The sequence below is a fragment of the Varanus komodoensis genome, unplaced genomic scaffold (assembly GCF_004798865.1).
Source record: "Varanus komodoensis strain SLA01 unplaced genomic scaffold, ASM479886v1 scaffold7_3, whole genome shotgun sequence".
Classification (NCBI taxonomy): domain Eukaryota; kingdom Metazoa; phylum Chordata; class Lepidosauria; order Squamata; family Varanidae; genus Varanus; species Varanus komodoensis.
This window is the reverse complement of record NW_025336480.1, coordinates 1,555,743-1,583,325: the sequence shown is the minus strand read 5'-3', so window position 1 is coordinate 1,583,325 and position 27,583 is coordinate 1,555,743. Positions and strand designations below refer to the sequence as shown.

Genomic DNA, 27,583 nt, shown 5'->3' with positions numbered 1-27,583 from the left:
CCATCGTCGTACAGCTCTAGCAGCCAGGCATTTCCCCTGACATCTAGTCAGAATCTGGCTTCCTGTCACTTGAGCCCATTGCTCTGTATCCTGCACTCTGGGGTGATCAAGAGGAGATCCTGTCCTCCTTCGTTGTGACAGCCTGTCAAGTAGGTGAAAAGTAGTATCACTTCTCCCCTCAGTCTTCTCTTCTTGAGGCTAAACATGCCCGGTTCTTTCGATCTCTCCTTGTAGGGTTTTGGTTCCAGTCCCCAGATCAACCTGGTTGCCCTCCTCTGAACCCTTTCCAGCTTGTCGGCATCTTTCTTCAACTGTGGTGCCCAGAACTGGATACAGTATTCCAGAGGAGACCGAACCAGTGCTGAGTAAAGAGGAACCAGTACTTCATGTGATTTGGAAGTGAAATGTCTATTCCTGCAGCCTAAAACAGCATTTGTCCTTTTTTGCAGCCACATCCCATTGTTGACTCATATTCAGCTTGAGATCTACAACAATTTAAGATCCTTCTCACTTGCAGTATTGTTGAGCCAAGTATTCCCCATCTTGTAACAGCGCATTGGGTTTCTTTTTCCTAGCTGCAGAATTTGGCATTTGTCCCTGTTGAAAGTCATGCTGTTGTTTTCAGCCCAGCGCTCCAACCTATCAAGATCACCTTGAATCATCTTTCTGTCTTCCTAGGTATTAGCTATCCCACCCAGTTTTGTGTCATTAGCAAATCTGATCATCATTCCCTGTACTTCCTCATCCAAATCATTAATAAAGATGTTGAAGAGGACTGAACCCTGCAGCACCCCACTTGTTACTGCTCCTCAGTTCGAGAAGGTGCCACTTATGAGGACTCTTTGAGTCTGATTCTGTAGCCACCTGGGGATCCACCTGATAGTTGTTCCATCTAGTCCACTTCTAATTGCTTTGCTAATCAGGATATCATGGGGCACTTTGTCAAAAGCTTTGCAGAAGTCAAGATAGACTCTGTCCACAAGATTCCCATGGCTCATCAGGGAGGGTACCAGTCAAAACGGATAGACTGGCAGGATTTGTTCTTGAGTAATCCATGCTGGCGTCTAGTAATCACTGCATTGCTTTCAAGGTGTTTGCAGACTGAGCACTTTCGCTCCAAAATTTTCCAAGGAATTGATGTCTGTAGCTCCCATGTTCTTCTTTTTTTCCTTTCTTGAAAATAGGGACAGCATTAGCCCTTCTGCAGTCATCTGGCGCTTCCTCTGTCCATGGAGCTCAGACACAGTGCATGATTCCCACAAGTTGTGGGTCAATTAACCCATGGATTACTGCTGAAAGCCACCATTATGTCTATACAGGGTCATACGTAACCCATAATTTGGGTTGCCAATATATGTAAACCAGGCCAGCATCAGAGATTTCCAGGTGTACAAAAGCCTGGAATGAAACATGGGCACCACGCTCTTCAGCCATTTTTACACAAGCCCCGTGTCCAATGGGCTGCTTGAACTACTAATGAAACCATAATGGGTGAAGGGCATATAGTGATAATTAGGCTTAACTGAACTGCTGATGAAGCTCCCAATTCTTGCAGCAAGGACAGGAGTGCTTCTGCAACTCCCAAACCCAGGAAAGAGCATCCATATGGGGGATGTTTTGATGCTGCTTGTGTTGCACAGGACCTGCCATCACACACGCAAATACCCTAACATTACCACAATTGTGCAGAACAACTTTGACCTACTCCCTGCACAAACCCAGCTAACAGCTTGTGAAATGAAAGTGAGCTACTAATCTCTCTTCCCACAGAACAGAGTCAGGGCCAACTTTAAGTCCTTCTTGATACTTGAGAACAGTGATATCCTTGAAGCTCAGCTCAGAACTTAGAATTTCATCACAACAGTGGCCCTCAAGTCAGTGGGGGAAGTTGAAAAGTAAGGGCAGGATCCCACTGAGATGAGCAACAGCTTCCAAACTCGGAGGGTCACACTCATCCAATGAAGGGCAGAAAGAGCAGGGGAAGCAAACATTGCCTCCCCACTCCCTTCCTTCCACTCGGCATTTTCACCAGCCAGGCATTTTTGGCTGTCTACCAATGACATCTCAGAAGGAGAAAGGAGGAGGGTGAAGGAGCTTCAGGATAACTCATGGCTTGGTTGCTCCAGTCTCCACCCCTCCCCATCCCCCAAAATACCTATTTCATCCCACTTTTCTGACCTTGGAGACCAGCCAACATGATTTGGTCCATGGTGGCTATGAAGGGTGGAGAATCAGAGCTTCAGTTCTTCGCTCTGCTCTGTCTCTGACCTCAGTGCAGGCTATTCAAAGTATCCGGTGCCTCCTCTAGACAGTATGTGGGGCCCTAGGATTGGATTGTTTCTTCCATTGGCAAGCCTTTGCACATTAACTTAAGAGCCTTTCTTGAGCCACGTCTCTGAACAAACTTGTGAAGGGCCAGGCTTCTTGCTCCGAATCAAACCCAGAAACTTCAGTGTCACACTGGCTTTAGCTCTCATCTGCTGCAGAAGGTTCAATATCCCATCTCCTTAAAATGGATGGGACAGGAAGGATGCAGCTGTCCCACAGCTTTGCAAAAACGTGGGGCATTTCTGTTGAGGCTAGCTGTAGCTATGGGTACAGTTTGATTTCAAATAAACATAACTGCACTCTGGCACAGGAGGGGTGTGGTGAAGAGCATGCAGCTTCTAAGCAGTTCTCTAAAACAATAAAAAATGTGCTCAGAAATGGCACTAGTAATATCAGAAGTACAATAGAGTAGGTGCTTGTGCTGCTTTATCAGTTACATTCCATATAATTGAGTGCAACTGATGTGTGCTGGCAGCAAGTGTGGTGAGCTTAGAGTGCTGAGCTGGGGACCCAGGAGATCTGGGTTCTAATCCCCATGTTGCCATTAAACTCACTGGGTGTCTTTGGGCCAGTCACTCACTCAGCCCAATCTACTTCACAGGGTTGTTGTTGTGAGGATAAAACGGAGCTATGTGAGCTGCTTTGGGTTCCACACAAGAGGAAAAAGTGGGATGGAAATGCAGTGTGATAATGACGATGATGGGCTAGATAGGTGCTGGGCAGACCGGCAGCCATACATCAACCCAACAGCATTATACTGTGTTTGCAAAGCTGAGGAAAGGCTGGATGCCTTGAAACCAAAGCAAGAACTGTGCACATACAGCACTATAAACCGACCATCTGGAGAGAGCTGGTGTAATATTAGATCTGGCTTAAATTAAGCTGATGCAGCAAATGGCTGTACACCTCTAAGAGGTATCTGTGAGAGCTGATTGGGGGACTGAGGATGCAACAAGCTGTTATTGATTAGGAAGGACATGGCTGCAGAGCTGGTATGTGTGTGGGATGCAGCCCCTCCCCATGAGAAACAAGCATTTGCCCTGAAGAGATTCAGCTGCCTGCCCTTCACCCATCACAGCACAAACTCAAAGAGGAGGAATGACTATCCATCCAGCCAAGGGCATGCTTCTCTCCACCTTTCCTCTCTCACCACGCAGGCTGAGTCAGCATTTCAGGGAAATCATGTAAATGCTGAATCGCCACAAGTGAACTTTTCAGGCCTATCCCTGGGTGCATGTGAATGAAATAAAGCTGCCAGATGGAGTGTGGGAGCAAAAAGCAAGAGAGAGAGAAGCACAGTAGCATGCAGAGAATACAGAAGGTGGGGGGAACCCTATAAGGATGCATTCCAATTCCTCTCCAGATGCCAAAGCTGATATTGGAGAACTGTTCCCACAATATCTTTAAAAAAACACTTTGGATGCTTCAAAACAAAATACACATTCTATGCTCGCTTACCCCATTGTAAGGGGCTTTATCAGATTGTCTAACTGAACATCATGACCTGGATTCATGGTTCCTGCACGTGTGCATACATGCACACACAGAGTATATATTAAATGGCTTTTAAAAATGATCAAAAGATTATCTTTAAAAATAAAATGGATGCATGATTTTTTAAAAAAAATGCTGTTTGAGCAGTGAGTATTTGGGTCACTTGCTTATAATCCCACTTTTAGCCTCTCTCTGCATCTATGAGAACAACAAAATTTTTTGAAATGGAACCGGAGGCTCTCAGTGTCAACATCACATGGTATGCAATTTCAGGCTCTCACAAGTCCACAAAATGAGAAACAAGATGAAAGTGCAAAACGTTGGAAGGCCTCACCTTTTGCATATTGGCTCTGGCTGCGGCCTGTGCTGCTCTTTGAATTCTTTCCTCCTTTATAACAGAAGGCAGAAAAAGCAGGGTGTGCCCCTATTACTCTTTTGCCTGGCAGGCCTTTCTATCAGTGAAGCCTGCCTGCGCCAGCTAAGATGGCACAGAAAGAAAGGAGCCAGGCAGGCTAAAAACCTGCACCCCGGGAAGCCGGCCGTTGCCCAAGCATGCTCAGCACAGACAATAGTCTGGTCGGCTATGCTGTCTCTCAACTTGCAAAGCACCAATGGGGAATCAGAGCAAAAGCACCTTGAAAATCCGCTCAGCTGTGGGCATCCACTATCTTCTTTATAGATTTTGGCATAAGCAGTAAGGCAGAACAGAATAAGGCACCCTAGTGCGGGTCATTCCAATACACGCCATTTTGCAATTTTGAACATCACTCTTCCCCAGCCTTGGAGATAAGAGACCCTTAATTGTGTGTGTAAGAGGATTCCTTTGCTTCCAGCCCCTGCCCAAGATCAAGGAGGACATTTCCCCAAATTGGTAACTGAGATGGAGCGGGGTGTGCGCCCCTCACTGCCACTTTGCAAATTTGCTTCAGGTAGGACCATGTCGTTTCTGCAGTTCTGTATTCACAGCAGTTTTCACAGAATTTGGCAGATGCTGCAGAAGTGCTGCAAAAGATACCTGGTGGCTGCACAATGTCAAATATGAGGCTGACAGTCTGCTGGAAGGAGCAGGCGACAGCTATCGACCAGAAGCTATCTTCCACCACAGCCTGTGGAAAGAAACCTTACCACAATGACATCTCTGCTGTGCTCAGTCCATTTCCTCACCTTGTATCATTTGTTTTAACCATTAAAGAGAATCAAATGAACAGTTCAGGTTTTAAAATGTAGATCCCTACTCAAATTAAAATGTCACTGCAGCTGTTAGGGCAAAACATCTTACCTGGTACCTTTCTCTTGAAGGGACAGCTGGATGTTTCACGCACCTTTGACCATCTGGACTGGTTGCCAGTTCACAGGGGTGATGCCAGCCACACAACAGATTTGAGGGTCAGGCCCATAGGCCAAGCTGCAGCTAGTCTTATCTACTGCCCTGAGGACAGTTCCTGTATCTTGATCTGGAGAGAAACCTAGGAGGCCTGATAACTTGCAAAGCAGGCCATCAAAAACAAGGTAGACATGCCGGACCATGAGAAATAAGAGCCAGTGTGGTGTAGTGGTGAAGAGCATGGGACTGGGACTCAGACGATCTGGGTTCGAGTCCCCGCTCAGCCATGGAGCCAACTGGGTGACTTTGGGCCAGTCACAGACTCTCAGCCCAATCTACCTCACAGGGTTGTTGTTGTGGGGATAAGATGGAGGAGGAGAATGATGTAAGCTGCCTTGAGCCCTTTGAAGGAAAAAGGCAGGATATAAATCAATCAATCAATCAATCAATCAGTCAAAGCTCCAATACCAGTTAGGCAATGCATTCATTAGAAATCTTGGTTGGTCCTAACAAAGGTATTCAGCTAAGACTTGTATAAGGCTGCTAGAAACTTTACATTGCAGCATTTAGCGTAGATTTTAGGATTTAAAGGCATTAGAAACCAGGCACGGTTCAAAGCGGTTGTGTGTGTCTGGAATCTCAGAAACTACCAAAATAAAGTATTTACTGTGAGATGAGGAGCTACCTTTGTCAGGGGCTCTCTGCCTCCTCCCTGGTCCTGAGACAAAGACCTAAGCAGTGTTCTGAGATCTTTGTTTTGTGCCCTTGTGCTTGTTTGTGATGGGAGAAGGAGCGAATAAAGATTTATCCAGAAGGAGTAAATGATTAAGGAGGGAGTGTTACTGCTAATATTTGTGAGTCCATAGCCTTGAGAGCGTGGGTTGTTATGGGTTGCACCCCCTTGCCACCGCACCCTTGTTCAGTTCATAATGAAGCAGCACATTTCCAGGATTCCATACAACTTTTTGCTAGTCTTAGGCTCTCCATGTTCTCCATCTGGATTTGGGCCTGAAGGATCAGGGACAATGTGGGCACAGGGAGGCCAAGTTTTAAGCAAGCATAATTTAGGGCACCATGCCATCCTGCCCTGAAAGCAAGGTATTAATTAGCTCAACTTCCTTAAAATTGGAATTATGGCCATTATTTCAAAAGACTATTCAGACATAGGATTTAGCATATGCAGGGCTTGCTTGCTTGCTTGTTTTGGTCTTGTCCTATGGGCCTGAGTCCGGCATCTTTTTGGTACTTAGCGCTGTCCCTGATATCAGGTTAGTGCTGTGGACTGAACACAGATAGGACTTAGCAGTTTCCATACAAACTGCCCAGCACCATCCTACACACTATAAATTATTTTCGGAGAGCTAAACCTCTCTGGACTTTTGGCACTTGCCATTGATTCCATACGTGGGCGGGAGGGGGTGGCCGCTGGATGCAAGGGAAGAGCTTCTCTCCTTCTAGGAGCGCCTTTGCTTGCATCAAATGCTTTTTCTATGGGTCCGGAAAATGTCAGAAGAAGGGCACACAGAGAAAGCTGAAACGTTTGCAAAACGCAGAAGTCACTAATTGGCAGAGCAGGGCTGCATTCAGTTTTCATGAGAGAGGGTGGGGCAAGAGGGATTATTGTGTGTTTCAGCAAAGGCAAAGGTCTTTTTAAAGGATCGGCTTTAGCTCGGCGCCCTCAGCTGCTCTCGCCTCCTCCCCCCCCCCACTAGAAACATACAATTAAGCGGAGAATTATAGCCTAATTGCCCTTTCTCTGATCCATCTGCTCAGAGTGTATTGAAAACAGTCTCCAGGGCTGTTGCAGCAACCTTTTAGCCAGCGTCATCGGCTTCTGTGGCATTCCGCTTCCTTTGTGCGCAGGCCCGTTCTGGAGCCAGCAGGCCTCCAATCGCGATCATGCGTTTAGCCTTTGCAAAACAAAGCCCAAATGTTCCCCTCGTCCTCCGGAGCACCTTGCTCGCAGTCTGTGGCCTACACGCTTCCAGGGCCTCGGTGCGGGCTGCCAGCTTTTGATTTCACGCATCGTGGCACCAAGGTGGAGGCATGGGTCTGCCCTCAAAGGCAGAGGTAAGGCAGCTAGGCAGACGCGGAACTACAGGCAGAGACGGGTAGTAAACGTGTTTCGTTTGCTTAAAGGCGTAATGATCTGTGTCTTTAGAGGGAAAAAAAGCCCTGCAACTCCGGATGTTTCCCAGCTGGCATGCATAAAGACTTTGCCTCCCTAAAGATGCATAAGGTTGCACCCTAAGAATATTTCCTGCTAGGCTACTTTGGAAGCCCCCGACTACTAAGAACCACCAACGGTACTCACACTTCCCGAAGGAATCCCAAATTACAGCTCTCCTAGTAATGTGCCATGCAGCAAAGAACTCTGGGTGCAGGCAAGTCAAGTCATGCCCAGTGAAGAAGTGGGAAAAATGCTTGCTTAGCAAACACACACACTCCAGATAAGCCAGAAAAAAAGTGGGGGGGGGACCTTTGGGTCACTATACATGTACGTCATCCATAGCCACCCTCTGATCTTTGGACCCTCATAATGACGTTCGGTTGTCTGGTTTTAATAGCAGTGTAACAGTTCCTCTTTGCTGGTAGATAAGGCAAGGTCAGCTCCCACTGGGCGTATAAGGAGCAGGTGAAAGGAAAGCAAGGCTTGGTTATTCCGGTGCTATTTTTCACTTCCTTGGTGTGTTTCCATCTAGAGAGGTACTCTTCAGCCTTCTACATCCTGGTGTCCAGCACACAGTTGTAGCCTATGCAGCTATCCTACAAGAAGGATTTATCACAGGAGGTGTTTATATCACAAACAAGGGCTCCTTAGGAAGGCAGGGCCAGTGCAACCAATCACTACCCCTCCCCCCAACATGTATCTTCGCTGGGCCTGAAGCCAGCACTAACTCACCTTGCCAGCTCTGCGCACTAGAGAAATGGGTGAGCTACACAACTCTTGATGTGAGTGGCTGTTTACAGGACAGTGATGTTATCCTCCGGTTTTACCATAGGTTTGCTTACCCGGAGTTCTGCCACAGACTCCTGCTTAAAAGCATACTGGTGCCATCATCAGCATGAGAAGAGTGGGATGCTGGTGCTGATGCTAGACCAGCTCTTAGTGAATCAGTTGTGTTAAACGGTATGATTGGGTGTGGCCAGGGCGACGTGATCACACAGTCATTGAATTAGCACCAGTGCATTGAGGAGGCCCCTTAAACTGAGCCAGAAGAATCTATGCTGCTTTCCCTTCCCTAAGCGCAGAAGCACAACGTGGGCCTGCAAGTCTTTTCCATGCCTCCATTCAAAGCATTGTTTCCTCTATAATGCGAGCAAGACCGGCAGAGGTGGGTATCGGATATAAAGATCCCCGGACACAGAATCATTCCAGACTTCCCTCATCTCCAGCCCATTGTTGGCAGATGGTTTCCTAGGGTCATGGCAGAGCTATGGACAATGCAGCTTAATCCTGAAACCGGAGTTCTGTTAATGTAGCCGGCTGCATAGAAGCCGCAGCAGAGACCGCCTGGTGCAGACTGTATGGGGGAGAGGTGTTCAAGTGGAGAACAAAGGCTGGTAGGAACTGAAAGGAACCACAAGCATGAAGTAGGCAAGATTTCCTCCGTTGCTTCCAGACGAGGTTTTTTAATGTACAACTGCCAGAGATTATCTTTTTGCAACCCTCCCATGTCTTCCCACTGCTGCGTCTGCCTTTTTGCCTAGATAGAAAATTCAGTGAGGAGGGAAAGACAGAATAGCTGCCATCAACTTGTGTTGATCGAAGGCATTGGAAGCCATCCATCCAGAAGCAGCCCTTGCCCTTGTGTTATATTTTGATAATATCTTAAATAAATAAACCTAAACCGTTTTCATGTTGCAGGCTCAAGTTCAGTCCTTCCGGAGGATATGTGGCAGCTTCCACCCCAAGTCTCCTTGGTAACTTCTTGCAAATGAAAATGTGTGACATGAAGTCATATTAAGATGTTCTCTGACCTGCTTCAGTTTCCTGGATGCCACTTGCTGTGCTGGGAATATGTTGAAGTGAACAATGTTGAGCGTCTTTGACCAGAAGCTGGGAGAGAGAGTTGCTGGGAGGTGGGGGAGAATGATGTGGTCCTGGCAGGCACTATGTGGCCAGGCCTCTGACATTTCAAATCCTGTGCTGCAGGCTTAGAACGAGCGGAGCCTTCCAGTTGCCACATAGTTAAAGGAGGCGCAGCTCTGGCTGAGGCACAGGGTAGGCTCCTCCATACCAGCTTGGAGAAATAAATTCAGTTTGGGGTCCTGAACACTGACCCCAAAGCTGAGCTAGGGAAAGCCCCTCTCTTAGCTTTCCTTTGGGACCTTGCCAAGTTTGCAAGGAGTTGTCGTTATTGAGAGGTAAAGTAGGCTCACAAAAGTAGAGCACACAGGGCCTGCTTGCTATTAGCATAAATTTCACCTGGCTACTGGTTTGCGTTTGTCCTCCAAGGAGTTGGTTAATATTGTGCCAAAGGCTGGCCTCTAACAAGGCATTAAACAGCCTCTGAAGGAATCTCTGTGAACCTTCGGCTCCACGGCTGAGTGGGTCATGATGCAAGAACCTGACCTGAAATTGCACTTACCAAGAGTCATAGTCGGAGGGAATGGTGTTCCAAATCAAACTACAAAAAGGGTTTCTGGTGTATGCTTCCCTGACCCTGACTTTCTGAAACCAGCAGCAGGTGTGAGATGCTTCTCCTCCATCCCTCCTTTCTCTTGTTCTCTGCCCACAGCAAAGGAACGTGCCATTTACTGTAATGCAGGGCTGTCTAGCTTGCCAAGGTGCCACGCTTGCTCCAGGGAAGGGTGGCTCCCCAGCCAGCAGGCCCTGCAGACTCTCCAAAGTTGGGCTTGCCTACGTGGCTTCCTTGGGGCCTTTAACCAGAGCAAGAATCTCCTGTGGACCATAGTCAACAGTAATGGGCAACCTAATGGGCAGCCTGCACTGCTAGTCAGAGTGTCAAATGCACCAGGTAACACACGCTCAACACGCTCACATGGGCATTTTTCTAAATCAGAAGTCATTGTGAAGCATTCTTTATTTGCACAAAAGGAGCAAAACAGATTCAATATTAGCACACCAGTTCTAAGCCTTATTGCAAATATTGTAAACCTAAAATATCCAGAAGGGGTTGTGGGTTGCCAAGATTCACACATACGATGACTGTGAACACACCTACCGTTAACACTTTTTAAAATGGTAGCCATAGCAATGAAAATTACTCACAACCAACTGTAGAAAGGGGATAGTCTAGAAATATGTGGCCCAACTGGTTTTGAACAGCAAAATGCAACAGTTGATCTACTGACGTTATTAATGATTCATTCATGGTACGGAGATTAAAATCCCCAAGGCAGGCCACTCACAACAATTCAAAAGAAATTCCCCACAGATACTGTTGCACTAGACACCAAATAGGAATATTTGTTCCCACTGATGCAGTTAAGCCGAGACTAAAGGCTTCTCTGAACCTTCCAGTCATTTTATAAATAAAACACAGTATACATCTTTGTAACATACTCTAGAAATTTGCCTGACCAAGGATTTTGTTCTTCCTCAAAGAAGGAGCAGTGAAAAGGAGCACAAACTTCAGTGGCTTTTCTACGGGTAGGCCAGATTAGCTAGGATTCAGAAAATACCAAGGAGTGAATTTGTATAATGAGCTTCATGGAAAGGGGTGCATGTAATTTTCTTCATATTTACCCACATGTAGGGGTTTCCCCTTCACCATTTGCAAGACTGCTCGAAGAGTCAAAGGTCTTAATTATGTACGATATTCCATTGCAGTTCCTGTTTGGGGAGGGGGAGAGAAAATATAATTGCTGGCCATATTTTTGTTAAATCAGCAATATTGCATGCGAGCTAACAAGTGTAGGATGGAAACCATCTGGATCCTGTGATTTGTTAGCTTTCAGTTCCTCAAGTAAGGTCTAGGGTCTGTCTTTTGTTGCTGTTTGCTTCAGTTCCTTAGACTCCCTTGAGTTAATCTGAATGCTGGGGGAATCAGGACAGATAAAAGGAAGTGCTTCCTCAGACAGCACAGTTGAACTAGGAATTCACCACCACGAGGAGCTAAAATAGCCACCGGTCTGACTGGTTTTCGGTGGCTACTGGCTCCGATAGCTGTCTGCTACTTCTGATAGGAGAAACAGTATGCCTGTACGTACCAGTTGTTGGAGAGTAGTGTGGGAGGGCCCTGTTGTACTCGTTTCCCACTTGGGGGCTTCCTCACAGGCGCTGGTTGGCTACCTGTGCAAACAGAGTGCTTGACTAGGTCTGCCTTTAGTCTGATTCAGCTGGGCTGGTGCTGCAACATGACAGTCTATGAACACAAAAGACATTGGCTCTCAGTCACATGCAGAAATGGAAAGATCTTTGCACTGTCATTGTAGATGAGGGATTACAACCTGGAGAGTTGCTCTTTGCTAGATAAAACTGAGATAGGTTACCAGCTACAAAGGGCATACCCTGTCGATTTTCAGGGCATGTTTTAAACACTACCCTTCACTCTTAACAGGGTGGTCAGCTTGTTAGGAAACCTTCCCCATCACACAGACACACCCCGATCCAATGTCACAAGGGCTTTTGTTTTTTGTTTGTTTGTTTGCCTTACTTCCAAGATTTGTACAGCTTCGACTTGTCCTGCATCTACAGCACATGTATTGTTCTACTGCTCCTCTGCAAACCACAATTAGCTGATTACAATATGCGACAGACCAAGATGCAGTCTGACCTAGACTCGGAGGCAAGTGTGCTGAGAAAGGCAGCAGGCTCCCAAAGGAGAGAGAGACAGCCATACGGTGCCCAGGCCAAGAATGTGCTGCCTGACCAAGCCCCATCCAGATGTCTTGCACTCATTCTCATATCATGCCCTAAATGGACTGCAGCTAAGGCTGGCAACTAGAACCACTGACGGGCAGCTGCGGCATGCGGCAGGGTGTGACCCCGAACAAGACGTGGTGCCACTTCCATAAAGTTATGCCCATGGCTGCAGCCTTGTTCTTAATGTTTTCTTCACACTCATTGTCATTGTCATGAAATGGCTTGCTATAAAAGATGAAGCTCTGGGGCTGGTCAGTCATTATGGGAGTTACCATGCAAGTATATGTATTGTGTGCAAGTTGCGGGGTGGTTAGTGTATGAACTGGGCCACAACCGGTTCAATACCTGGCACCTCCAACTTGGACTGGGAAACTCATCAGAAATTCTCAAGAGGCACTGCCAGAAAGTACGTACCATTTTGAAGTAGGTGGGCCAGTGTTACAACTTTTAGAGCCCCCTTTAACCCACTTTAAGTTACCTGGTGTTGTCAACAAAGCTGTCCACCTCACTGCTCAGCCCTAAGTCTCTCCGTTGCAAGAACTCTCCATTCATTCTAATTCTGGTTACTTCTGTTGTTTAGCCTGTTCTCTGTAAGAGGTCTTTCCTTATTTCATTACTACTAAGCTTATTTGGGTGTTTTGGGGGATGTGGGTGAAGATAAAGGATCTTTCCAGTAGCCTTTGAAATTGATCAATGGTCTTTCAAATGACAGCTGTCCACATGCTTATTGACATTCTCAAATTATTCTAGAGAGTCATCTTTGCGACATCCATATTAACTCTTCTTCAGCAAGTCTTTCCCTTCTATATCAGCCTTCTCCAACCTGGTGCCCTCCACATATCTTGGATTTCAACTCCCATCAGACTCAGCCACCATGGTCTATGGCCGGGAATGCTAGGAGTTGCGGGCTGAAACTTTTGGAGGGCACCTAAAGTTGAGAAAGTTTTATATGATTGGTAATTTTAATAATAATGACACTTCAGTGCACTGAGAACAGCTTTTAAACTGACCAGCCCGTAATTTCCTGGTTCTACCCTGGATCCATTCCTCAAAAATTGGTATTATAACTGGCAAAGTTTTAAGACTTCTGAGACAGAAGCTGATTTTAGGGATATTACATGTTTAGAAGTTCAGTGGTTTCAGCATTTGAATTCTTGAAGAACTCTGGTAGATACCATCTCAACCTTACTGAATTTGTTGATAAGGTATATATTAGGAGTGAGAAACCTGTGCACCTCCCCCCATATTTTTGCTTCAAGCTCTTATTGGTCCTGGCCATCATAGCCAATGATAAGGGAAGATGGAAACTTTAGGCCAAAACATCTGGAAGGCCCCAAGTTGCCAACCCTGTTCTGCAACATCATGTGCTCCCACCATTTGCTTCAGTTCTGCAGGCACCCTTCCTGAAGAGCTCCATTCAGGCCTGGGACTCTGCTGTACACCTTCTGCAGCAAAGGCGAGTCAAAGCAGGCATCCAGCTTCTCTGCAGTCTCTTTTTCCTCTTGTAGTTTTGCTTTAACTGCCTTACCATGCAATGGTCCAGCCATTTCCGTAGGCAATCTCTGTATTTAATTTGATATTGTTGTTCTATTATTCCTACATTGCAGGGAAGCCAAGGGACTTACCATCCTCTTCGACTTCATTTTATCCTCACAACACCACCACTATGAGGTGGGTTTGACTGAGAGTGAGTGACTGGGCCAGAGTCACCCAGCAAGCTTTGTGGCCAAGTAGCGACTGGAACTCAGATCTTCCAGGTTGCCACTCCAACACTCAAAGCACCATATGCTCCTCAGAACTGTCCTTTACATCCCTTTCCTTTGCACATGTTCCTGTTCCTTTTTGTTCTCTTTGTGTGAGTAAGACCTCCATTTTTCTGGAGGAAACTGTTGTGGCCTGAGCACTGGGTCAGAATGAAAGGAAGAGATTAGGAGGTTTTGGCATTGCCACAGGAAAGACCATTGACTCTATTAGCCTCCTGTTTCTGTAAAGTCAATAGCTGCTTCTTTGTATGCATTTGCTCATCTTAAGCATTACAGTCTATTAAGAAATGGCAGTTACCCAAACAAACAGGTCTGATCAGCTGCAGAATAGCAGCTCCTCTTTCATCTTCCCCTTCCTGAAGACAGCCCATAAGCCTACAGCTGGGCAGGGAGCAGTAATTAGAAGCACATCAAGACTTGATGGTGAGCTGGAGTCAAGGGATGCCCAGCCTCCCTTCTCCATTAGCACATGACAACAGAACTGCAGAGGAACGGAAATAATTTGCTGTTACGCAGCAGTTCAGTGTTCAGACTCTTTCTCCCAAACCAAGTTAACTCTGACAGCCCTGTAAGCTAGGCCAGTATTTCAAATGGGGGAGAGGGTGCCTAAAGGCAGCTAGTGCCTTTGGAGAGGAGGCAGCATTTTCACAATCTCCTAGATCGCAGTCCATTAATAGTACAGTGCCCACTCTTAAGACAAGATAGAACATTCATCTAGTGCCCCAGGTAGTGGTGGTGGTCCGGTTTCACATTGCATTTATATTCCAGCTGACGTAGTTCCATCTAAAGTATACACGGACACTTTTCATCCAGAGGAAGATGCTCAAAGTGTTCTCACATCAGGAGCTTGTGGAACTCTATGGAGGAGGAGTAGAAATTCTGTTGCAAAAGGAACAGATGTCTTTGCCATGCCTGAAGCCTGGCTTGGCTACCATCTGCCCAGGCTGTTTGGAACGTGATGGATTATGGCAAGATGCCTCAAAGGCTGGTGAAGTCTGCTCCATTTCTTCTCTCTGAGTGCTGTTTTGCTTCCTGGTTCTTTTCATGAGTGAGTGGTATGATACGAGTCCTCTCATAACATCTCTAGTTTTTCATTGGAAAGTCATACTATGTTCTTTTCAAACTATTGACGCAATGCCTTATTTGTTTATTTATTAAAATAAATATCCTACCACACATGGAAATTTTAATAAAATCAATTTTTAAAAACCCTAAAGTAAGAGCAGAAAAACAAATGAACTAAAACAATTGACATGCAACCATAACAGAAATGACCATAATCCAAGCAGTTAAAAATCCTTTCACAGCTTCAGACCAGTTTATATGCCAAAGGCCCTCCTAAATAAAAACATGTTTTCTGCCACCAGAAGGGCAACAGGGGGGTGACTGGGCCTCCCTTGAAAGATCTTAAAAGCAGGAACAGCTCTTAAGGAAAGAATGTGTTTTTTCAAACTGCCTGGTCCCTGCTGTACAGGGCTTCTTATAGCCGATCCATTAATTTTGCCCTTTGAAGAAAAACACTGCCTTGGCTGCATGTATGCATCTCTACTCATCCAGCATATGAATGTCCCCATCACTGCTTCAGGGCGGAGCAGGTGGGTCTCTCTCAACTTAGACAGTTCCACCTTCACAGTTCCATGGAGACAGCTGGAGGTGTGGCCCTCCTTTTGCAGAGCCATCACAATTAGGTGGAAGCAGGTGCTCGGCATGCTAATAAAGTGAACCTGAGCCCACACCCTGAGAGAAGTGCTCAGGCCAGGAAAAATAAAAGATCAGAACTGGAGTGATCACTAACACGAGCTGAAGCAAAAACAAAATGCAGCAACAGAGGGTGAAGTGAACAGACTATTCAGGCATTCCAACAATAGTTTGTTTGGGATCTATACAGATGGGAAATACAAAGTAAGGAAGCACATTTCCTTTCCTTGCCCCCAGCACTTACTTTTCCTTTAAAAATTTCCAGGCAACTCTGAATAATGGAAACAAGCAACTTGAGCCAAATGTCAAAACACACAAGTAGGGAATCTTCCACTGAGCAGCAGTGAACTTCACTGAAACAATACAGCACTTTAGAGATTTGTCTTTGCTTTCTTCTTCTATAAAAATCCAACTACTTAATTAAGCTTTCCACCTTGAAACTATAGGAAAACTCTTCCCCAGCACGAGCACCCCAAGAAATAAAGCCTCGAAGCAAGCCAACTTCTGTTCCTGTTCTGCTAGGAGAATGGAGGCTGCCTCCATTTTTAACTGGCAACAGTTGGTGTCATTAATCTTATTCTAGGAACAGATTGATATAGTACATCCAGAGTTCTTTCTTGGAAGGAGTTTGTGCTGGTCTACATGCTTCTTCCTTGATAACCCTTGATTGCCCTTTGCAGGATTGTCCCCAAGTGTTTTACATTCTTCTCCAGAAAGAGTTCTGACCACTTCCACACACTGACAGGTGTCATTTTTAACGAAAATAGAGCTGCACAACTTCACTCCCAAGTGTTACTGAAGCAGGAAAACATTTGCTTCCTTGCTCTTCGTCCATTAGCTGATGCCAAGACAAAGGGTGCCAGCATTTGACCAGAAGGAAGGCTGCCACTGCAACCGAGCCAAAGCAGGGTGTGGGAAGGCAAATAAAAGTCAGCAATAACCCTGTTCCTCTTCTCTCCTCGCCCTCAACAAGTCTGGAAATGTGTTGCAGCTCACGTGCAGCTCTCCCAGTTGTCCAAAATTGCAGAAGCTATAGCTAGCCCAAAGAGAATTTAAGCAGAGGAGAAGCACACACATCCAACAGAGCAGCTGCGTTTCAGAGCAGCAACACAAGTCAGCAGAGTTCTGCATGTTGTGAGTGGAGCCGGGGGTCAGACTAGATGGTCCGGGAGACCTCTTCTGACTCACTGTTTCTATGTAAAGAAAATGCCAACAAAAGTTACTCAGCAACAGAAACTTTGCATTCCCATATGGAGGCTCTCTTAATTCCGTGTTAGTTAACCGGGAACTCCCAGACTGGAGTTCATGAGGGCTGGTCTCCCCCTGCCCATGAATACCGTCAGGGCAGGAGCTGGGGGCTCCCAAAATGTAGCAGGGCTGGCTTGCTACACTTTGACACTGCTGAAATACAGCTTGCCATCTAAGGACGTCTCCCCACCCCCATCCCCACCCCCAGTAGGGCCAGTAAGTCTAAAGTTACCAATTGTTTATCCCTTTTAAATTCGAGAGAGGAAGCCCTCGGCCCAGCAAGCCCATCCCTCTCCCTCCCAGTTCCAGCCTCTGAAAGCAATTAGAATAAAACACCCGAAGGTGAAACAGCTGGGCACCAACTGCAGGGAATGTGCAACGCAATCTCCCCACCCGCGGGTTATTCCTTGCTATGTTGACCAGTTTCCCAGCAACCACAAGGAGGAGGCCAGCATGCTCCATTTTTACAACCTCCCCCCGCCCCCGCCCCCGCCCCATTAAGGATACAATAGCGAGTTTATCCAGCAGCCAGCGCAGGCAGATATCCTGTCCTTCGCATTCTGTAACTGAACCTTCCTCCCATCCTTCCCCCCACAAGAGCAGCGACTCCTTTGTTGCTACTGGAAGTCAGAGCCCTACTTGGAAATACGACCTTGGCTTTTGTGGGTGACTGGCCCACCCTAGTCCAGCCTGGTCTTGCCGCTTTGAGCTAGTGAAAAATTGGATTCAGCACATAATGTCTTTTAAATGTTGATCTGAAAACTAGGAATGCAGGTTAACAGTTCAAGAATACTCTTACAATTCATGCAGGTCTGATAACTTTAGCTTTGATGTATCTTCTTAGAAATTTAAAGAACATTAATGCTCAAGCGATCTGTTCATGGCTGAGGTGACATTTGCTGATTCACAGCTCCGTTTCTTAACTGCTGGTGAATGTTCCTCTTAGGGCAAGTGAAACCTTGTGAAAAGCTAGCATGATGGCTTCTGTTCTACTCTTGCTTGTTTTGGGGAAGTGCTGCTCAGAGGAAGAACATCTACTTTGCACTCAACTGGTCCCAGGTTTGATCCCTTTTTGAATATTTCATAAGCCAGTCTCATGAACACTGAGTTGGGCAGAACAATGAGCCAACTTCGTGTAAAGCATCTTCTCATATAAAAGGGCTTTTCTGAGGTGGGAAAATTCACATCATGCCAATGACTTCCATCCTACATTTTGAAGTGGCACAGTGCATGAAGACAGCCGGTGAACATGCAGATCAGTCAGATCAGAATCTACCATGTTTCCCCAAAAACAAGACTGGGTCTTATATTAATTTTTGCTCCAAATGACACACTAGGGCTTATTTTCAGGTGATCTCTCATTTTTCATGTACAACCATCTACATTTATTCATTTATCCATGTACAAAGATCTACATTTATTCATGTACAAAAATCTACATTTATTCAAATAGTTATATCATCTTCTGGAACATCATAACTCTCCAAACCCCAAATTGTGTTGCAGTGGACGTACTAAATGTGTCCATCTGGCTGATGATGTTAACTGGGGCTTATTTTTGGGGTACAGCTTATATTACGAGCATTCTGAAAAATCATGCTAGGGCTTATTTTCCAGTTAGGTCTTATTTTGGGGGGAACAAAGTACCATATATACTGCTATGTATTGGAATTTTATTTGTGTAAGCTGTCCTGAGGCTCTTGCAAATGATGGCATACAAATATCGTAAATAAATAAATTAAAATAAATAAATATCCCATATACCCTACCATTTATGAATTACAGACACACATTCAAGGCCTTCCTTTAAGATAAATTAATAGAGGATGAGAAAACCAATGGCTACTAGACGTGATGACTATGTGCACCTTCCAGTTGAGAAAAATGAACAGGAGGGTGCTATTATGCTTGCCTTACTTACGGGGGCAGCTCTTGGACCACTTGGTCTTAATGAACACAAGGGAAACTGCAGGAGAACAAGGACATCTGCGCTGCTGGCGGATGCAGCCAAGAGATACTATCAAAAAAGGATAAACAATCTGCCTTTCTATATTGATATTGGTGTTTCAGGCCCAGATCAAAGGGCCAGTAATTTATCTAGTCCTCGGCTGCAAACCAGAAACCACTTAACGCAAAGTGCAAGAGAAATGTAGTTTTAGGATGCTCAGTGCATTTTTAATGTTACCAGCTTCCTGAAGCTCTCTAAAAGCCTGAAATCCCAGATTGTCAATGATGCTGGCATTTAAGCAAGACACTGACTTTGAAGGCAGGTTCTTGAAACCACTATGAGTAAAGATGATTGTCCAATTACAGCACAGGATAAGAACTTCAATACAGCTTGTTTGGCTTCTTTTTATCTCTTTCACCTTAAAATGCTGTTCACACATTGTGAAAGTAACAGAGGGGCAAAAAGAGTAAGCCCATTTTATGCCTATAAATATCAACAATAGGTGTCAAGAAAGTTTGGACACAGAAGTATTTAATTAAAATTTTAAGAGGGCATCTACAGGCTGCATCATATTATTGAGTCCTGCTTTAAGTTGTATGTAATAACTAAATATTCCCCATTTTAGTCACAGAAGTAGTATTTTGGCAATTAACTAACATAGGTAATTAGTTGGAGTTAGCCCTCTCAATTAAATAATTTGGTTTTCTCTATGGTAAGCTGTAATCAAGTACAATAACACTACTCCTTTGCTAACACAGGCCAAAGTGCTATAAACCTTCTACCTCTAGCTCTTAAAAGTAGCTGAAAAGCACATTCTAAAAATATCAGTGATAAAGGTGTACATCCCTGTGACAGGAACTTGCAAACCATTCACTGAGCCACTGAAAGAGCATTCAGTTCCCTCTAAAACCTTAAGAAAAATGTAGTATTTTAAAATACCATTGTCAGCTACAGCCACATAAACACCCTGGTGACATTATAAAGAACTATAGGGTTAAACCCAGAATTCAAACGTGTGACAGGTCTTTCTCCCTCTTTTGTCCTTGCACCATCTAAACATCTGCTAATTTTTTAGCTGACCAGAGTGTATTTCAAAGAAGTCTAAGGGCTTCTAGGGACAGTTATCTCCCTCCTGATTTTTCTGACAGATGTTTCCATTGGTGGAACACCTCAGACTACAGTCTTGACAGTAATATGTTCATGTCCTTTACACCGAGTCTTGAGCTAAGTCTCATGTGAGTTTCAAGTCATTGCAAGAAATTTAAGTCAAGTTTCAAGTCCCTTAAGTCTCAACAGCCAACTTTAACAGAAAAAAACTGGAGGTGGTGGTGTTGTAACCACCCCCCTCCAGTTCCCATCTGCATCTCTCTCTGTGATGCATTGAAGTCCTTTACTTCATGATTTACTGAAACAAATAAAATCCCTATCCTGCCCCTGCTCCTTTGAAGTGCCCTCCCTCCCACCATTTCTGCTGTGTTCAGGCCTGTCTTCCAGGATAGCCTGCCACATGGTAAGGCCTGGAGCACCTTGGTCATAAAAAATGTAGAAATCTAGAGTTGAGTCACTTGTTTATTGCTCCCAAGTCCACGTTGCACAACTTGAGTCCCCAACACTGCAATCTCAAGTCTCTGGAGTCCAGGAAATGGGTTTATTGTCTGTTCTGGATAAGATTTCACATCCTTTGAAAGACCAGGTTCCTTGTTTGGGTGAACTCCTAGATCCATCACTGTCGCTGAACTCATGGTGGCTTTAAGTGCCTTTGACCAGCTCTGAGTCACATGCCAGCTGCAGCCTCTTATGGACAGGGATAGCTGGGCCACAGTGACACAGGCACCCGTGAGCTCACAACTAGACTACTGTGATGTGTTCTATAGGGGGGTGCCCTTAAGGCTCAGCAGCTGCCTCTTTTCAACCTAGAACTCCTTTGTTGAGGGAGCTGCACTTACCGCCATGCCAAATTTAAGGATCTGTTACTGCTGCTTAAAGCCCTAAGCAACTTAGGACCAGGATACTAGAGTCCTTTCTCCCTTTCCAACCTAGAGGGTCATGAAGGTGAACAGATGAAGCACTCTTGGTGGGTCTGCAAGGACCTATGACCGGGTTGAAAACCTTCCAGAATAGAGCCTTTGGTTAGCTCCCTAGATGGAACTCTGAGCCTCTGGGTATCAGGCAGGCATCAACATTGTTTTGTTTCTGATTTAATTCAACATGCCTTCCCCAACTGAAGAGTCATGTTTTTTTCTGGTATTACTACTGAGACGCTAGTGTAGGGATGGTTTATAAAAGCTTTCAAAATAAATATGTGAACAAACGAAAATCTTGTGTTATTCCATTTATCTTTGTTGTTTACTGCTCCAGAATCTGGTTAGATATGGTATGGAACAGTATATGAATATGGTAAAGAAAATGTTTACACAAATTCAATTTAAAATATCTGAATTGTTGTAACACTTCATGCCAGTCTTTAGAAAGTTTGCACTGCTTTACACAGAAATGTTTTGCAGAAAAATTATCAATGTATTTTTGGTACTTACCTTACTGGAGTTTACCTTCCCAGCAGAGCTACTTTCAATCTCCAGAAGCAATGTTGCTTCTAAAACAGTTAAGTTTCAAGGCATCTGACAGTTACTAGTACAATCTGCCAGGTGTTAAAGGCTTGCCATTTAAAACACAATTTCTGTGATCATCAACACTATCACTCACTAGCCTTGCAACTGAAGAAGCAGATCTCAAGAGGTGCTGCAAGTTTTTATTTTTGAGAACAGCTTTTAAAAAGGGATTAAATTCAGAAGCCTCAGCAAATGTAGTTTTAGAATCTTTAAAACAGATCTTCAAAGCAAATGAGCTACTTCCCACATTTCCAAGATTCATAATTAACCAATTTTAAGAACTCTGTTTATTCCACTTCACAGGCAGATCAGTGCATCTCAAACCAATTAAGACTATAAATGGAGTTTCTACTACTGTAAGATGCAATGCCCCATAAATTGAGACACCAATGAAAACTCTCTCTCAAGCAGGGATGGAGAATTTGTGGCCCCCTATGCATCCTTGAACTAACACCTCTCATCATCCCTCACCCTTGGCTGTACTGACTAGGGCACAAGCCAGTTGCAGTCCAACATCTGGAAAGCCATGATTCACATCCCTTTCCAAATGAAGGTACTAATTAACTAATTTGCTTGGACACAATTCTAGGCAGCAAGAGGGGAATCAAATGTAGCATACCATGTAGCAGGTCAAAGTAAAGGTGGAAAGAATTAAATAGCAAATTAGAATGTTCATGCACAAAAGCAAAAATGGACACCATTTTGTATGATAATACATTTGAGCCATAATGACAATTTGTTTCTTCCAACAAAATTTCATATTCTCTCATTCATATATATATATATATATATATATATATATATATATATATATGAGAGAGAGAGAGAGAGAGAGAGAGAGAGAGAGAGAGAGAGAGAGAGAGAGAGAGAGAGAGACACTGAAAAAGTGTAACTGTTGTTTAAAATAGGGTACTGTGGAGAGTAAGAATCTAAAAGCAGGGTAAGAGCAGCAGAGTATAGTTGTATCAGACAATACCATTTCAGTACTAAGCAAGTTTACAAGGACAAATGAAGCTTTAAGACACCTCAGTTCACAATGAATGGGTTTTCATTAACCATATGCTTAGCAGTCCAGAAGTATCAGATACAAACTCTGAACTTAAAAGTTCTGGCGACCCTAACATCCCATTATACAAGCTAAAGCAAGCACATTGTAATTCTAACTACTGCACAAACATATGCATACAGGTTGTCTATAAAGAAAAACACAAAGAGTCTTGAAGCACCTTAAAAATAATACATTTTATTATGGAAAAAGCCTTCATGGACTACAGCCCACTTCAGGTGCATGGAACGCAACAGGTGAACTGGGTTCTACTCCACAAAAGGTTTACATCCAACTTTGCACAAATGGATCTGCTTGCAGAAAGGAACATTCCCTTCCTTTCTTCCCCCCAGCAGCCCCACATCTGCTCTGGCTGCTTCCCCAACACTACAGAACAGGTTTTGGAAGTACATAGGGGTATAACTTCCCCATTCCACTGATAGCTTTCTGGCAGCAAAGACACACTTTATTTCATCCGAACATGGTCTTTAAGGTGCCACAAGAATCAATGACTCAGCAGACTAACATATTGCTAATCCTCTGTAAATGAAAGAATGGTAACAACATGGTCTTGATATGAACGGTTAAGGAATAATGTGGCTGTGGCTATGTTTTTAATGGAAATAGGTATTTCTGCTATATTTGTTGAATTTTTAAAAAGATGCTTAAGGAAACTGTAAGCTTGGTGCCACATATTTCCAAGATAGTCAGACAAATCTATCATTTTTATAATTACCAGTTGATTCCTAGCAAAATGTGGTAGCGTGGGTACAATTAAATTTGATAGTGGATTAATTCATCATTCTGTTATTTGCTGATATTTGTTTCAGACAAATAACTACTTGATAGCAACTACATGACCAGCAGTAGCTCTCTAAAATGGCAGTTTTATCAGCACACTTCCTTTTCAGGATACTTGATGAAAGAAACATGGTTAATAAGGCTATGACTTTCAGCCAGTGAGGTCAGCTTGTTAATGGACTAAAAATCCTCAGATCTCCTAAACAGATACCTACAATTATTTGGCCAGTTCAAGTTAGTTTTTTCTTATAAAAACTGTTGATAGCATTCACCCCTTCTACATAAAGAGAATGGTTAAAAGATTACCTGCACAAACACATGTCTTCACAGGCATAATTTTAGAGGAGGCATCTTAAAAGTATTCTTCAAAAAATTAACAATAGACACCTTGTGCCAACTTAAGTTAGTAGAGGTTATACTATTAGAGTAAAAGCCCTTCAATTAGGTTATAGCCTTAGTTAAACATTCAACTTGAATGCCAACTTACGAGTAATTTGGAAACATTTTTGTAAAATCAAGAATGACCTAATGAAAGATGCATAAGCAAAAACCATTTTGCCAGTATTAACTTCTCTAGTTGTATGGCCAGCCTGACAGCCCTCATTAAACACAACAAAGCAAGTAGATTTGGCCTAAAGCAGGGATTCAGGTACTGTAAAAAAATGTTAAGGGTTGCCTCCACATAGCTGGAAATAACCGAGAGGGTTAGAGGACAACGTGCTTTTTCACCTCCCAATGCCCTATCAGCTGTTCTACCTGTTGCTCATCTTTCACTAGTATGGCTTAACTTTCTTTCACAGTTGAATGTACAATAAGCTATGCCTGGTCTCTGAACTGCCCATCCTTCAAAATTCAGAAAGCTTCTGCTCAGTTTCAGGTTACGAAAGAAAGTGAAGATTACATTTATTACAGATACAAAATCTGAGTAAGTGCTGGAAGCATCAAAGGTTCCTTTTAAAAGAATGAAACACACCTGAGCTAATTTGCACATAATACTCCCCAAACCGTGAATGATGGCAGACTCTGTATCTTGAAAATGTCCTCTGGGAATGTATTTGCATGGCTAAAATCTATTATTTACTGTCCCACAGTAAAATATGCATTGCAACCCGTACCCATTATATAGTTCTAAAAGTCATAAAAACCATGTACACAATAGGCATCTGGCAGCATTTTCAGACAACTTTTTAAATTTATTCTGACATGCTATAAAGGAATAAGTTACACTGTTAGACGAATCACCAGCAGCAGAAGATCTTTCAGCTGGATTAAAGTGAGAAGGATAGCCTAAGGCAGTAACCAATAACCAATGTGAACACTGCACACCAAGAGGCTCCTCAGAACAAGAGTAGATCTGGTCATATCCACTTCACAAGAACGTGAAAGAAAAGTTTCTTTTTAAAACCCTTTGCATGCTCCCATTTTAAACCTGCAAGGCTAGTTTTGCAAGTCAGTCCAGCCAATGCAAGATAACAGCAAGACTTGTGAGCTGCTGTGATGGGTCTGAAAATGCCTTTATTTTTGTTCAGTCTCTTGTTACAGCGGGCTGGGTATCAATGCAACAGATTATAAAAATGCAAGAGTGCCCCTCCCCATCAAGAAAAAAAATACAAAATTTATTTAAAAACAAAAGTGAGGAAGAGTTACAACACTAGATCTAAAATGATTAAGAAATAGGACTTTTGCTTTAACAAATGGCCTTGTAGTTGCCTATTTTAAAAAAGGGTGGTGTCTAATTTAGATTGCAAATTATCAAGGCAAATTAAAAAAAACTTATATTCTTACAGAAACAGTTTAGTTTTAATGAACTTGTAAACAGAAAAGCTCCCATTTCAAAATAAAAACAAAATCCCAGATCATATAGATGTTTACAGTGATTACATTTATCTAAGCAACTTACATACAGTTTCAGTTGTAAGATGTTAACTAAATTTGTGACAAATATGCTGTTTCTCCTTTTATACCAAGAACATTATAGAGTTAATGCAGAGTCCTAAAGATAATCTAGTAGTCGCTAAGTTTCTCTTAAGTCTTCACTTTAGATGCTGTTACTTCTAGCACAGGTAAGCAGGCAGAGTCTTTCATATGCTTAAAAACTGGAATCTTTGGTTACTACCATGTCAGCTGGCTTGTATGTCACTCAGACACCAGCAATTTTAAGAATGTTTTAAGTGTACAACTTTCAAAAGTAGGGAGGAATACCCAGAAAGAGTGCACAATTGTGAGCATTTACATTTATCACAACTGTTCCTGAAGACTTGTTCATGCCATTCTTCCAAAACAATGAGATCTCATAAGCAGTGTAGTTCAAAGTAAAAAGGTTACAAAAATTGGCATATGCACAATTCTCTCCACCACTTGTGTGTCAACCATTCAGTTAACTTTTCCACTTGAAAAAATGCAATAGAAAACTGGACACCATGTTCAACTATCTCAGTAATATTCACAATTACAGCTGCTACAACTCAAAAGTGCAGCATCAAAGGCGCTGCCCAGAGCCAGTTTATACCGAAATTAAGTTCTTTACATCAAGTAGATGGTTGCCCACAACCACTGGCAAGTGTGTTTATGAACTAAAATTCCTAGGATTGGGGAGTGATACATCCTGCTCCATTCTGCTCTGCTTCATCTGTCCTCTTCTTCATGTTCAAAAACCTGGAAAGCAAACAAAACACTTTGATATTTGGAAATAAAGAACCAATGGAGTGGGAGGCTTTAAACAAGCAGTTATGACCATCTTTTGAAAAAATGCTACCCCATTCACAGTTAAGACTTATTTCCAAGCTTGTTGGTACTTAATAGGAGCTTATCATAGGATAGCAGCTTTCCCCAAGGTAATCGTGTCCTATTTGTGCAACAAGAGAAAGGCATGCAAGAATCCTTTCTTTTCTCTCAAGGTAAAACCATTATTAACCATCAGCCTCAACAACTCATTAGTGCTTATAATACCACAAACAGTTCAAATGCCATTACTGAAATATGTATTAAAGAATTATCATTTATGCCAGGACTACCAACCATACCAACCGTTAGATATTTTTATCTGTCTATTAGCAAGTTACATTTAAATATATTGGCATATTACAATGTCAATTATCTTCACTCAAAGTGAAGACTTTGAGTTTAGACCAACCGTCACTGTAAAATTCAAAGTAGTCCCCCTTATATCTCCTTACCAAAAAGTAATCTGAAAACAAGTAAATACATCCATCCTTTAGATTAAAAAAACAAAGCAACTACACCTTGAAATTCTAATTCATGCATAGCACCACACTGTAGCTCATTTATTCTAAACTGAGATTATTATTACATTGCAATTCTATCCTGGCTTTTTTTCTTCTTGCAAGGAATGCAACATGGCTTATATTTTATCCTCACAACAGTCCTGTGAGGTAAGTTAATCTGAGAGTGACTGGCCCTAAGTCACCCAGGGAGCCACAAATTGGACCCCCAGTTCCACACTATCTAGCATAGTGATTTACTAAACTGAATTAAAATTCTTTGGGAGCTTCCAAAAGGAATCTATTAAATCTACTAGAGATCCCAAGTATGGGCTAATGTCGCAGAGCTTATAGATTGAAATACTAAATCTCAATATATTGAGGCAGGACATCAAGAGTAGAAAGTTCATTAAAATAATTTTAGAGGTAAGTAATATCTAGGAAGCAACCATATTCTAGATAACAATCACCCTTCATCCATGAGACAGCCAGAGCTGCTACTTTTATTGCTGTTCACCAATCAAACAGCATTCATCTATGGGCCAGCTGTGAAGGTAAAAGCTTCATAAATAAAACAGTTTATATAAAAGGAAAGAGATAGTGTGCTTGATAAAACCTTGTCCAGAGCCTGCAAACAGGAGTGACTGCAAGTCAGAGAGAGAGAGAGCCAAGTATCGACAGGTGGGAAGAGTACGGAGGGGAGGGGGGAGAGACCAGGCTAACAAGACACAAAGAATAAATCTGATCAGCAGCAGGCTCCTAAAGGTCTAACTGAGGGTGGGGCAGAGATTCTTGAAGGAAGCAGGAACTTCACAAAAGGCCCAGGCCTACTGAGCACTTTATGCTGCGAGAAACTAAGGTCTGAGAGGGCTTTATTGTACATTAGTCAGGAAAAGCCAGACATCCTACATTATGAGTAATTAAATAGCCCCTCAAATTTTGCAATTTTGGTTAATTGTTCTAAATTCCTATTTAGAACAATATAGGTTTTATTGTTTTTTACTCAGAGGTAACTAATTAGAATAATTCTCAACCTAGTTGCTTTAAAAAGCAAAACAATACCTTTCAGTAACCTCTGCATTCTTTCTCTTCCATGCAGAAACACTAACATTCATAGACTTCTCCTTCTAATTGCACCTTTGCTTCCTCTTTTAGTTTCCAACACCAGCAAACCAGTATCAAAATCATGTGTTCTGATGACTCACCATTTGTATTCCACCTTGCTTTATAGGCAGAGAAGCAGCTGTTGAAGAAACTTCTCATCAGTAGAAC

The 27,583-nt window shown here is 43.3% G+C and overlaps 1 protein-coding gene and 1 long non-coding RNA gene across 4 annotated transcripts in view; both read right to left on the bottom strand.

Annotated features, from left to right (window-relative positions):
• Positions 1 to 10,176: 10,176 nt before the first annotated feature.
• Positions 10,177 to 16,844, bottom strand: LOC123035960. Its single transcript, XR_006417062.1, has 2 exons — positions 11,324 to 16,844; positions 10,177 to 10,946 (listed from the first exon to the last, which is right to left on the bottom strand). It is a non-coding gene; the product is annotated as an uncharacterized LOC123035960 (long non-coding RNA).
• Positions 16,845 to 22,467: 5,623 nt separating this feature from the next.
• The window catches only part of CSNK1A1 (casein kinase 1 alpha 1), a 45,917-nt gene continuing 40,801 nt past the window's right edge, over positions 22,468 to 27,583 (bottom strand). For all 3 annotated transcript variants that reach the window (XM_044454409.1, XM_044454407.1, XM_044454410.1), the window contains one exon: positions 22,468 to 25,745. In XM_044454409.1, coding sequence (XP_044310344.1) covers positions 25,738 to 25,745 — 8 coding nt within the window. In that variant the 3' untranslated portion in view covers positions 22,468 to 25,737. The remainder of the gene's footprint in view (positions 25,746 to 27,583) is intronic.